This window comes from Ambystoma mexicanum, chromosome 5p, assembly GCF_040938575.1.
Source record: "Ambystoma mexicanum isolate Mex_15411 chromosome 5p, UKY_AmexF1_1, whole genome shotgun sequence".
Lineage (NCBI taxonomy): Eukaryota > Metazoa > Chordata > Amphibia > Caudata > Ambystomatidae > Ambystoma > Ambystoma mexicanum.
In genome coordinates this window covers 462,877,478-462,889,460 of record NC_090930.1, presented here as the reverse complement: position 1 = coordinate 462,889,460, position 11,983 = coordinate 462,877,478, and the positions used below count along the sequence as shown (strand labels likewise).

At 46.9% G+C, this 11,983-nt stretch overlaps 2 protein-coding genes across 2 annotated transcripts; both read right to left on the bottom strand.

Moving 5' to 3' along the window:
• Positions 1 to 1,089: 1,089 nt before the first annotated feature.
• Positions 1,090 to 2,591, bottom strand: LOC138481665 (nyctalopin-like). The gene has a single exon (XM_069613819.1). The coding sequence runs from the start codon at positions 2,531 to 2,533 to the stop codon at positions 1,295 to 1,297; it is 1,239 nt and encodes a 412-aa protein (XP_069469920.1). The 5' UTR covers positions 2,534 to 2,591; the 3' UTR covers positions 1,090 to 1,294.
• Positions 2,592 to 6,938: 4,347 nt separating this feature from the next.
• LOC138481664 (nyctalopin-like) lies at positions 6,939 to 8,402 on the bottom strand. Its single transcript, XM_069613818.1, has one exon. It carries the CDS (start codon positions 8,380 to 8,382, stop codon positions 7,144 to 7,146), a length of 1,239 nt encoding a protein of 412 aa, XP_069469919.1. The 5' UTR covers positions 8,383 to 8,402; the 3' UTR covers positions 6,939 to 7,143.
• Between the last annotated feature and the right edge of the window lie 3,581 nt (positions 8,403 to 11,983).

Here is an 11,983-nt window from a genome sequence, read left to right as displayed (position 1 = left end):
AAGGAGATAGTGATGGGTCAAATGTGGAGTGATAGGCAAGAAAGCGGAGGAGTGAGTCAGAGAGGGAATTGGAGAGCAGAGAGGTAGCTGGGGCCCTGGGCCAAATATCAGATGGTAAGCGAGGGGCCATAAAGCAGAAGGAGTGCGAGCTACAGGGGGAGCAGTAGCCCAGAAAAACAGATAGAGCGATTTTCCAGAAAGAGATAGTAATCTGCAGATTGGGAGAAAGGATGAGGGAAGAGTGCGATAGAATGGAAGAAAGGATGCATGATGCAGAAGTAGCAAGAAGCAATGGAGGGCTGCAGACTGCAGGGGGAATTGGGGACATAAGGTGTGAGTTGGGAGTATGGTTTGGAGTGTGGCAAGGGCTTGGGTGTGCAAATTGGACTTCCTAGTGTGACAGAGCACTCAAGTATGTGCATGATGAGAGTGAGAGGCTCGGGAGTGTACGTTGGGATGGAAAATTGGTTAGTGTGAGGGGTTTTGGTGAGAGAGATGTGTGGGTATTTGTGAGATTGGAGAACATAGTAGGGGAATACCTTCACCATTACAACTGATAATGATCAATATAGTTAATAATATTAAATGAGCATGCACATTAACCCCAAAAGGTAAAGCAAAAAAAAATATTGCGAGAATCTTCCTGTGTTAGGCCTACATATAATTTTGATTGATGCCATGTGGTCCTGAAAAGTTAACCTTATAATGAGATCAGTCCTGTAAGCGTTTATTTTTAAACTTATTTTTAGAAAATACCCTTGAGGCTACCCCAAGAACCACTCTGACATTGCCACCTGCGACTGAACTCTGGACACTGAACACGTTTTGCAGGCTCCTGTAGAAAAGGGATCCGCTACATCCTTGGGGCTAATGCCTGATCTCTCACAGACAGAGACATGCAGGCAAGTGCCACATACTAGCGTAGCTGGGCCAAGAGCATCGTGTCTTGGCAACACTGTAAAACATCCCGATTGCTGTGATAGAAGCATGATTCGCTCCAGCACATTGCATTTTACATGAAAGCACATTCCCCCAAGTACAGCGCCCCTGCAGGGCACTGTGAATACACCAGTAGATCGAACAAACCGACAGTGCTGACCTGCCTTTATTTCCAAAGCCTGTACCATTATAGTCAGAGTGGGTGTTGCAGTTTATGATTTACAATTATTATAATTTGCAGAAGTTCAAACATTGGCGGGAACAATTGACTTACTGTACTCTTGGTGCTGCGCGATTTATTTTGCGTTGAAAACAATATGCTAATACACTGAATCGATTTTCAACTTATTTGATTTTAAAAGCAAAACAAAACCAAAGTACACGTGAGCACCAAGGATGCAGCCGAGAAACGCTGTCGCTGCGCGGTGTTTGTGGGCGTTTCCTCACAGGCGTCCTTTGTCTCGTCGGGACGCAGCGTGCACTGGGACGAGTTAGGTGAGAAGCCAGTGGCTTTAGTAGCAGGAGAAGCCGCAAGCCTGCAGTGCAAGCCCTCCAGCACCCCTCTGTACGACGCGTTCCACTGTGCCAGCCAGCCCATGTCGCAGTCACAATTCCAAGGGTTGTAGGAAAGGAAGATGTACCGTAACTTGGGCAGTCGAAGAAACAACGGGTGAGGAATGGACGCCAAATGGTTCCTGCTTAAGTGAAGAAACTCCAGTTCTTTCAGGGAGGAGAAGGCGTTTCTGGAGATGTACACTATGCGGTTGTTGTTCAGGTATAGTTTCTTCAAGTTAATCAGGCTGCTGAAGGGGCAGCGGATGGCTGTGATCCTGTTTGCTTCAAGGTACATCGTCTTAAGATGGATTAGGCCTTCGAAAAGCTGGTTAGGCAGATCAGAAATATTGTTGTGTCCTAAATTTAGATTACGCAGTTCATTCAGGTGGATGAACGCCTCGCCTTGAATCACCCATATGCGGTTCTTTCGGAGATTTAGAGTATGCAGGGACGTCTGAAACATGAGCGAATTCTTACCAATAGCCTCTATGTTATTCTTTTCCAAGGACAGCCGTGTGATGTTCGGCACTTTGCTCAAAGCGTGAGGGATGTAGCGCATCTTGTTGGAAGTTAAATCCAGAATTTCCAAGGACACCAGGTGTGAAAATACAAGTGGGTGGATTTCAAAGATGTTGCAGTGAGACACATCCAAAGAAATTAGGTTGGAGAGTCCCTGGAAGGTGTACGCGTGCAGGTAGGTCAGTCTGGAATTTGCGCTGAGATTTAAGTTTCTTAAATCTGTCAGGGCAACAAAAGTTCCAGGGTACAGGAAAGTCAGGTTATTGTGGTTTAGCCAAAGAGTCTGAATTGAAGGGACAAGGTGGAAATAGTTGAAAGAAAGAATGCACAGAAGATTTCCAGCCAGGTTTAGATAGGTGGCCGATGCAGTTATGTCTTCAGGCAGGGCTGTTAACCCCAAATTGTTGCAGTGAATGACCTCTTCTGTGTAGCATTTACATAGAGCCGGACACGCCGAAGCACTGAAGTGCAGCTCAAATGACAACAAAAAGGCAGACACCGAAAAAATAGGAAAGAACATGACAAACGAGGAGTGGGGAATGACTGATACTCCGCCCACGTCAACCTTGACGTAAATAGAGAATTACAAGAATGTAAATTGCTTTTCCAATTTCTGCTAAATAAATGAGACAGCTTAATTACAACATTGCTATGCTGAGGTAAGCTTCTTTTGTGCTCCTAACTACGTAGAAAACTGTTTCGACGGAGACACAGTCCATTCCTCTTTGTGTTTGATTTTGGGTACATGAAGTAAAGTATTTCTGCTGATGACCCTGAGGACATTCTCTTGGCTTTTTCATGCAGGTCGTGGTCTCAACTACTCCCCTACGTTGTCATGTATGTGTTCATTCTGTGTGGTTTATGTTTATGATTAGGTTTCATCCGGTTTGAATTATATGGTAACTTGTTATATTCAATTACAGAACGGCTACTAAAATATATTATTGTATTCTGTTACCTACACAGCTATATTTTACCATTCTGGGCATGCCATAGTTTCCAGCTACCATCAGATGGATTCTTCAATCAACATTGGTGGATAATTATCAACGGTGCCTATTTCATAACTGTCATGTGGGACGACCGACAGGGACCATCCTTCCCTTTGGCGGTACCAGCAATAAGGAGCAACCTGTCAGCGTTTAGAATGTAAAAACGTGCTGAAGCGAAAGCGTTGCACTTGAAAGTGCAAAGAATCCATATCTTCTCTCAAAGGGAACACCATGTGCGTCACTAGAAAGTTTTGCTGGTGTAACATAAGGACACACAAGAATTGGAGTACAGGGATTGACCGATCACTGATCGCAATCAGTTTCATTAGGAAGTTATAAAGATATCGTTCATTTCGTGGACTTAATTTTCTCTTGTGAGCATTCTTTGCAAAATAAAAACACTTGTTACATTGCAGACTTTTGATGTTTTCTTAAAAAGAAATGTGTTGCTCTCCTATTTGGGACAAGAAAGATAGGTTACGCCCTGTGAGAGCATGTGTGTGTTTATCTGCCTGGTTATGGCGTGGGTATTCAGGGGGCGTGTTTGGCTACGCTGGCCACGAACGCCATGAAAATAGGTGGAGCATTTCAATTGGACTAGTGATGTCAGTTTGAGGGGCGGGTGATCTGTATTCTTGCTACGAGGGCACTTGAACTTAGAGCGATGCATCAACAGATAGGATTAGCACAAGAGGGTGGCACCCAACCCGTTGTTTTCGCATGTGTAAAAGTGAGGAAAACTAAGGTAAGATGCATAGGACATGTTTTTAGGATCGATCACATTATGCTTAGAAATACATGCCCGAACAATCAGGACGATGCCATTTCTGAGCAAATTTCCCCTTTAAAAGTGTGGAAAGATGAAATAGAATGAATAGAAAAAGGGAGAGTGTTCCGGGATATAGGGGCTAAGGGAGAAAAGGAGTGCCCAGAGTGCAACGGCAGTTGTGACAGGAGACATTGTAACATTGTATTTAGTGACAGGAAGTCTTTTCACTGTTTTTGCAAAGCTGTAGGCAGGACTCTCCTTAAAAGCTGTTACATGCGTCGAGTGCCCAGAGTGCAAGGGTAGTTGTGGCAGGAGACATTGCAACATTGTATTCAGTGTCGGGAAGTCTTTTCACTGTTTTTGCAAAGCTGGAGTTGTGATTCACCTTAAAAGCCGTTACACACGCTCAGTGCCAAAAGTGCAAGGGTAGTTGTGGCAGTTGGAGCAGTGAGCTGAGTGGTGAGTGGTCCTATAATTATATACAAGTTTAATGATGCTGGCAACTTGTAAAGTGTACCAATTGAGAAGCGTTAGCAGTACTGCAAAGAAACGCATCACAGGCACAAGTAGAAACTTAACTCGTTTGCAGCAAATTGCAGGCTAACGGATCTGCTCAAGGAATTGTGACAGCGGATGAGGAAAAACACGTGCAGAACACTTTATGAACCGAACACAGTAAAATAACAGCATTTCTCAAACAAACTATTTTATACATTCCAATAAACATGGCTATTGAAACAGAAGTTATGGTGCAACAAGAGGAGCAATTGGCACCAATAACTGTGGACTCATTCATGTTGGCACCAGTTGATTAAAACTCATGTGTTTACGCTTGCAGTGGAATTCACTGGGTGATTTTGTTAAAGTAAATAATCCTAAGAACTTCAATGATGACCATAGCTTGGGAAATGTAATTGGTTTTGCAGCCTTGAGCAGGATAAATATATTGAAATCCCCATGCTCTATACCACCCACCAGCCCTACACCCACTCTCTCTACCCCCACCCACCCTATCCTCACCCTCTATCCCCACCAGCACACCCTAACCTCACTCTCTCTACCCCCACCTGCCTTACCCCCATACCCTCTACACCACCCATCTGCCCTACCTCCACTCTCCTTACCCCACTTACCTTATACACACTGTCTCGACCCTGACCCACCCTGCCCCAACTCCCTCTATCCCCACCCTCCCTATCCACACTCTCACTACCCCATCCACCCAGCCACCCAACTCTCTATTCCCACCCACCCTATCAACTCTTTCTACTCACACTACCAACTCTCTCCACCCCCACGCACCCTACCCTCATCTTCTCTACCCTCACCCACCCTACCCTCACACCCTTTAACCCCACCCAGACTACCCCCTCTCTCTCTTCCCCTTTCCACAGACGTTACCCCCTCACTCTTTCACCACCCACCCTACCCCCTCTCTCTACCACCACCCATCTTACCCCATCTTTCACTACCACCTCTCTCTTTACCCCCACCATCCACCCTACACCCTTTATTCCCCCACCCACCCTACCTCATAATACCTACTCTATTCCTCCACCCACCCATCTTACCCCCTCTGCCTATTAGCTCTCATCCTTCCTCTCACACACTTGCTTATGTCTTACTCTCTCACTCTCACCCTTTCCCGCTCATATTTCCTTTTGTTTTTTGTTAAGACAGTAGAGGTATGAACCACTGCTGTCTCACTTACATTCCTGCTCCTCAAACAGGATAGAAATGCTTTTTTTGGATCACATTTTGCAGTGACAGGCCCCTTAAGGGACCGTCATGGTAAAACGCGCTCAGAGCATTTAGTACATGATTGTCGGACGAGCGCTTCTGACACTTATGTATTGAGGGCGGCTGACCAGCACATCATTTGCGCTACAGCTCAGCCCTGTGGAACTGTGCAAGTAACCTTTGAGAATAAGGTGACCTGCTAATTTCCAAAAATGGGTCATCTAAACGTAGGATACATATCCTCTGCCCCATTTTTAGAGGATCTGAGCTCAAATCTACATGTAAAAAGAAGAAAACAAATATTCACAATATGAGAGGGAAAGGAGAGGGTAATGGGTCAAATGGGGAGTGATAGGCAAGAAAGCAGAGGAGTGGGTCAGAGAGGGAATCGGTTGGCAAGAGAGCAGAGTGGAAGCTGGGGCATTGGGCCAAATATCAGAGGGTTAAGCGAGGGGCCAGAAAGCAGAGAGGGAGTGCAGGCTACAGAGGGAGCAGTGGCCCAGAAAAACAGCGAGAGAGCGTTTGGCCGGAAAGAGGCAGTGATCTGCAGATTGGGAGAAAGGATGAGGGAAAGTGCAATAGAATGGAAGAAAGGATGCAATATGCTGAAGTAGCAAGACAGAAAGAAGGGCTGTAGACTGCGGGAGGAATGGGGGAGTGTAAGGTATGAGTTGGGAGTATGGTTTGGAGTGTGGCAGAGGCTTGGGAGTGCAAATTGGGACTTTGCAGTGTGACAGAGCACGCAAGTATGTGCGTGATTGAGAGTCAGAGATTCGAGAGTGTAAGTTGGGATGGAGAATTGGTTAGTGTGAGGGGTTTTGGTGAGAGAGATGTGTGGGTATTTGTGAGATTGGAGAACATAGTAGGGGAATACCTTCACCATTACAACTGATAATGATCAATATAGTTAATAATATTAAATGAGCATGCACATTAACCCCAAAAGGTAAAGCAAAAATAAATATTGCGAGAATCTTCCTGTGTTAGGCCTACATATAATTTTGATTGATGCCATGTGGTCCTGAAAAGTTAACCTTATAATGATATCAGTCCTGTAAGCGTTTATTTTTAAATTTATTTTTAGAAAATACCCTTGACGCTCTCCGAAGAACCACTCTGAAATTGCCACCTGCGATTGAACACTGAACACTGAACACGTTTTGCAGGCTCCTGTAGAAAAGAGATCCGCTACATCCTTGGGGCTAATGCCTGATCTCTCACAGACAGAGACATGCAGGCAAGTACCACATACTAGCGTAGCTGGGCCAAGAGCATCGTGTCTTGGCAACACTGTAAAACATCCCGATTGCTGTGATAGAAGCATGATTCGCTCCAGCACATTGCATTTTACATGAAAGCACGTTCCCCCAAGTACAGCACCCCTGCAGGGCACTGTGAATACACCAGTAGATCGAACAAACCGACAGTGCTGACCTGCCTTTATTTCCAAAGCCTGTACCATTATAGTCAGAGTGGGTGTTGCAGTTTATGATTTACAATTATTATAATTTGCAGAAGTTCAAACATTGGTGGGAACAATTGACTTACTGTACTCTTGGTGCTGCGCGATTTATTTTGCGTTGAAAACAATATGCTAATACACTGAATCGATTTTCAATTTATTTGATTTTAAAAGCAAAACAAAACCAAAGTACACGTGAGCACCAAGGATGCAGCCGAGAAACGCTGTCGCTGCGCGGTGTTTGTGGGCGTTTCCTCACAGGCGTCCTTTGTCTCGTCGGGACGCAGCGTGCACTGGGACGAGTTAGGTGAGAAGCCAGTGGCTTTAGTAGCACGAGAAGCTGCAAGGCTGCAGTGCAAGCCCTCCAGCACCCCTCGGTACGACGCGTTCCACTGGGCCAGCCAGCCCATGTCGCAGTCACAATTCCAAGAGTTGTAGGAAAGGAAGATGTGCCGTAACTTGGGCAGTCGAAGAAACAACGGGTGAGGAATGGACGCCAAATGGTTCCTGCTTAAGTGAAGAAACTCCAGTTCTTTCAGGGAGGAGAAGGTGTTTCTGGAGATGTACACTATGCGGTTATTGTTCAGGTATAGTTTCTTCAAGTTAATCAGGCTGCTGAAGGGGCAGCGGATGGCTGTGATCCTGTTTGCTTCAAGGTACATCGTCTTAAGATGGATTAGGCCTTCGATAAGCTGGTTAGGCAGATCAGAAATATTGTTGTGTCCTAAATTTAGATTACGCAGTTCATTCAGGTGGATGAACGCCTCACCTTGAATCACCCATATGCGGTTCTTTCGGAGATTTAGAGTATGCAGGGACGTCTGAAACATGAGCGAATTCTTACCAATAGCCTCTATGTTATTCTTTTCCAAGGACAGCCGTGTGATGTTCGGCACTTTGCTCAAAGCATGAGGGATGTAGCGCATCTTGTTGGAAGTTACATCCAGAATTTCCAAGGACACCAGGTGTGAAAATACAAGTGGGTGGATTTCAAAGATGTTGCAGTGAGACACATCCAAAGAAATTAGGTTGGAGAGTCCCTGGAAGGTGTACGCGTGCAGGTAGGTCAGTCTGGAATTTGCGCTGAGATTTAAGTTTCTTAAATCTGTCAGGGCAACAAAAGTTCCAGGGTACAGGAAAGTCAGGTTATTGTGGTTTAGCCAAAGAGTCTGAATTGAAGGGACAAGGTGGAAATAGTTGAAAGAAAGAATGCACAGAAGATTTCCAGCCTGGTTTAGATAGGTGGCCGATGCAGTTATGTCTTCAGGCAGGGCTGTTAACCCCAAATTGTTGCAGTGAATGACCTCTTCTGTGTAGCATTTACATAGAGCCGGACACGCCGAAGCACTGAAGTGCAGCTCAAATGACAACAAAAAGGCAGACACCGAAAAAATAGGAAAGAACATGACAAACGAGGAGTGGGGAATGACTGATACTCCGCCCACGTCAACCTTGACGTAAATAGAGAATTACAAGAATGTAAATTGCTTTTCCAATTTCTCCTAAATAAATGAGACAGCTTAATTACAACATTGCTAAACTGAGGTAAGCTTCTTTTGTGCTCCTAACTAACTAGAAAACTGTTTCGACGGAGACACAGTCCGTTCCTCTTTGTGTTTGATTTTGGGGACATGAAGTAAAGTATTTCTGCTCATGACCCTGAGGACATTCTCTTGGCTCTATGCATGTCGGTGGACTCTAGAAAGATCCATGCATGGCATATTCCATCAAAGGCTTATCACTACTTTGGGCTCAGATTTTCCTCCACATGCTGACTCAGTATATGATGCGTCCTCATTTTAATGAGGATTGTTACCTGGAAATGCATAATGGCTCCCTGCTGTCAAATTACGAGTTCCACCATGTTCAAGCAGCTAATATAGCCAATCCTGTAATGCACCACAACCACGTACATGGCAATCAAAGCATTAACATGCAGAGAAGTACCAGCAAGGAATACTGTACTTAGTTCTACTGATTTGTTATGCTAATGCCCACTAAAAAGTATACATATTCCAAATGTTTGCCATCGTGAACTGTTTACCCAAGCCATTCATCATGCAGTGTCAGCATCCAGACTTCTACAATCCCACACCCATGCAAGCGGCACGTCTAGACTGCCCGAAGTACTATAAAACCTTACCATTGACAGGTGTGAGCGCTATAACTGACAGATAACATGAATGTATTTGACACATATATGCATTCTCCAAATGCAGCACATGTCTGCATTTCCAGCTGAAATTTGCTTTAGAGGAATAATGGAGGGTAGGGCCTGAAACCAGGCACAGCGTACTGCTATGCCCCACTGCTAGACCTTTGTTCTGTAACAGAAGCATTCAAATCTGCAGTTACAAAACCTGCAGGGATTAGACACAGCACAAACTCTAGACCCCATGCATGGAAGCGACTGATCAAAATAGGCATGGACCTCTGTGCAAATGAAGGCAGAAGTGTAGTTAGTAGACAATATTAAGCTGGCTAAGGCACCGGGGTAGTGATGTGTTGGGATGCATACTCCACCTGGGTGTGAATGGGGGGGATGCATACTCCACCTGAGTGGGAATGGGGGGGATGCATACTCCACCTGGGTGTGAATGGGGGGATGCATACTCCACCTGGGTGGGAATGGGGGGGGATGCACACTCCACCTGGGTGGGAATGCACGGTGAGTGGAGAATGCACTCAGAGCCAAACACTCCTGACCTGAACCTCCCAACCCCAACACAACACATCACTGGCACACATTGCACCAATTACGTATATCAATGACAACATGTAAGACGCACAACCTGGCCACCATGTGTATGTCTAGCAAAGCATCACTAAACATGATAGCAACTGTGCCAGTGTGGCAAATGCGACCATGCACTGTTTAGTATACACAGCAAAAATGGGAAGCAAAACATCGTCCTGCAACCACAGTACACCTACACCAGCATGCAAGAATTCACCCTGCATCATCTGTACAACGCCATCCAGACTACCACACCTTATAGCAGTATAGAATGCATCTAAATAATATTTGTGTATACGTACAGGGACATGTGCATGTCCACAGCAAATAGCTGCGGGCATGACTGAATCCTGAAGGTGGTAGCTCATAGTGACACACACCTATTTGTATTTGCTTGCAAGTGATGGAGGATATCCCTTGAAGCCGTGGCTACTTACCCCTTTGCGTAACCCACGGGACAGACAAGAAGAGCAGTACAATCAGGTTCACACCCGTACCCGTGTTGTGATTGAGCAGACCTTTGGCCTGTTGAAGGCGCGGTTCTGCTGCCTAAGCAGGTCTGGTGGAGCGCTCCTTTATAGGCCTGAGAAGGTGGCAAAGATCACCATGGCCTGTGTCATGCTGCACAAAATGTGCGTCCGGAGAAATGTACCACTGCCACCTGACATTGACATGCATGCACCGGGTGAGGATGATGAGGATGGAGATGGAGGTGAAGCAGCACCCCTGCCAGTACGTGATGCACAGGATGGCCGTGCAGTACGCCAATCACTGATTCACGAATACTTCTGAACCACAGGGACTTTGATAGATATGTGTAAGTGACACACTGGGTCCATGTGGACATGCACACAGGGAATGTTGGGAGTTGTGCACTGAACACCGTCATACATTAAATGAATACACACGAAATGAACAATGTCCAGGCATTGAATGTTTTTTCACACAACGGGTGTATTGATTCAAACTGCTAAAATGTGACAACCACCCCCCCCAAACCTCCAGTGAACTCCCAAAACCCCCCAGTGAACTCCCAAAACCCCCCAGTAAACTCCCCCTACCCCCAGTATACTCCCAAAACCCCCCAGTGAACTCCCAAAACCCCCCAGTAAACTCCCCAAACCCCCCGGTGAACTCCCAAAACCCCCCATTAAACTCCCCCTAGTGCTCCCATTCACCCCAACACCATCTGAGTCACTCCCATAGTTCTCCCAAACTATTTGCGGGACTTCTTGCTGTCCGGGGGCAGCATTTCAGTGTGCCTCACACTCCTTCTCGTAGGACGCACATGCCTGGAGGGTCCAGAGGAAGTGGGGACAGAGGAAGCAGGTGTGGTGGATGGTGAGGAGTCGGTGGGGATTTCTACGCCTGCTGCAATTCGTGGCCGCTGCATGTGCAGCAGGATGGATGTCAGGACCTGTGTGATGGCCCCCAGACGGTCTCTCATCAGCAATGCCGAGGCATTGACTGCGGCTGTGTTGGCCGTTATGGCAGCTGTGGTTCCCGCTATGGCTGTGGCTATCTCCCGCCTGGTGTCCTCACCATCCACGATATATTGACGCATCAGGTCCAACATTAACTCCTGTCTGGCCTCCACCCTCACCAGCCGTACCTCAAGGCTGTTGGTGGGAGCAGCAGTGGTCGAGGGTGCTGTCACGGAGCCTGCATTAATAGTGCTGTCCTCGGGTATGGGGCTCAGGTCGGAATCGTGCAGGCAGGGATCGGCACTGCTGTAGGTGGGTGATGGCTGAGTTTGGGGCAGGGGGTGGACATGGGGCTTGGGGAGTGTGGACATGCCACATGCGTCACTCCTTCCTGGTCCACATACTCGTCCACGTCATCTTCGGTGGTGGCCAGTGGTTCCAGGGCCTCGCCTTCCACTGGTGTAGGTGTTGGCCGCTGGGTGTCCACAGTGTCAGGCGCACTGGGTGTAGGTGTTGGCAGCTGGGTGTCCACAGTGTCAGGCACACTGGGTGTAGGTGTTGGCAGCTGGGTGTCCGCAGTGTCAGGCACACTGGGTGTAGGTGTGGGCTGCGAGGCTGCCCCGGAGGTGGTGGTGTCGGTTGCCATTTTCTGTGGCCGGGACGTGGATGCCCTTGTGGTGGTATCCTGGCTGGCATCTTCTCCATCTGTGCCTGGGGGGGGGTAGAAGAGATGCAGAGCATCAGTGATGGTGTTACATGCCAGATGCATTCTATGGTGCTGTGGAGTATTTCATTAATCATGCATTCATGACTTACAGGTGTGTCACACAGGGTAGTATGAGGGGG

What these genes read in the sequence shown, in the direction of transcription:
- LOC138481665 (XM_069613819.1), bottom strand. Translation starts at nt 2,533, where the DNA reads ATGTTCTTTCCTATTTTTTCGGTGTCTGCCTTTTTGTTGTCATTTGAG.
- LOC138481664 (XM_069613818.1), bottom strand. Translation starts at nt 8,382, where the DNA reads ATGTTCTTTCCTATTTTTTCGGTGTCTGCCTTTTTGTTGTCATTTGAG.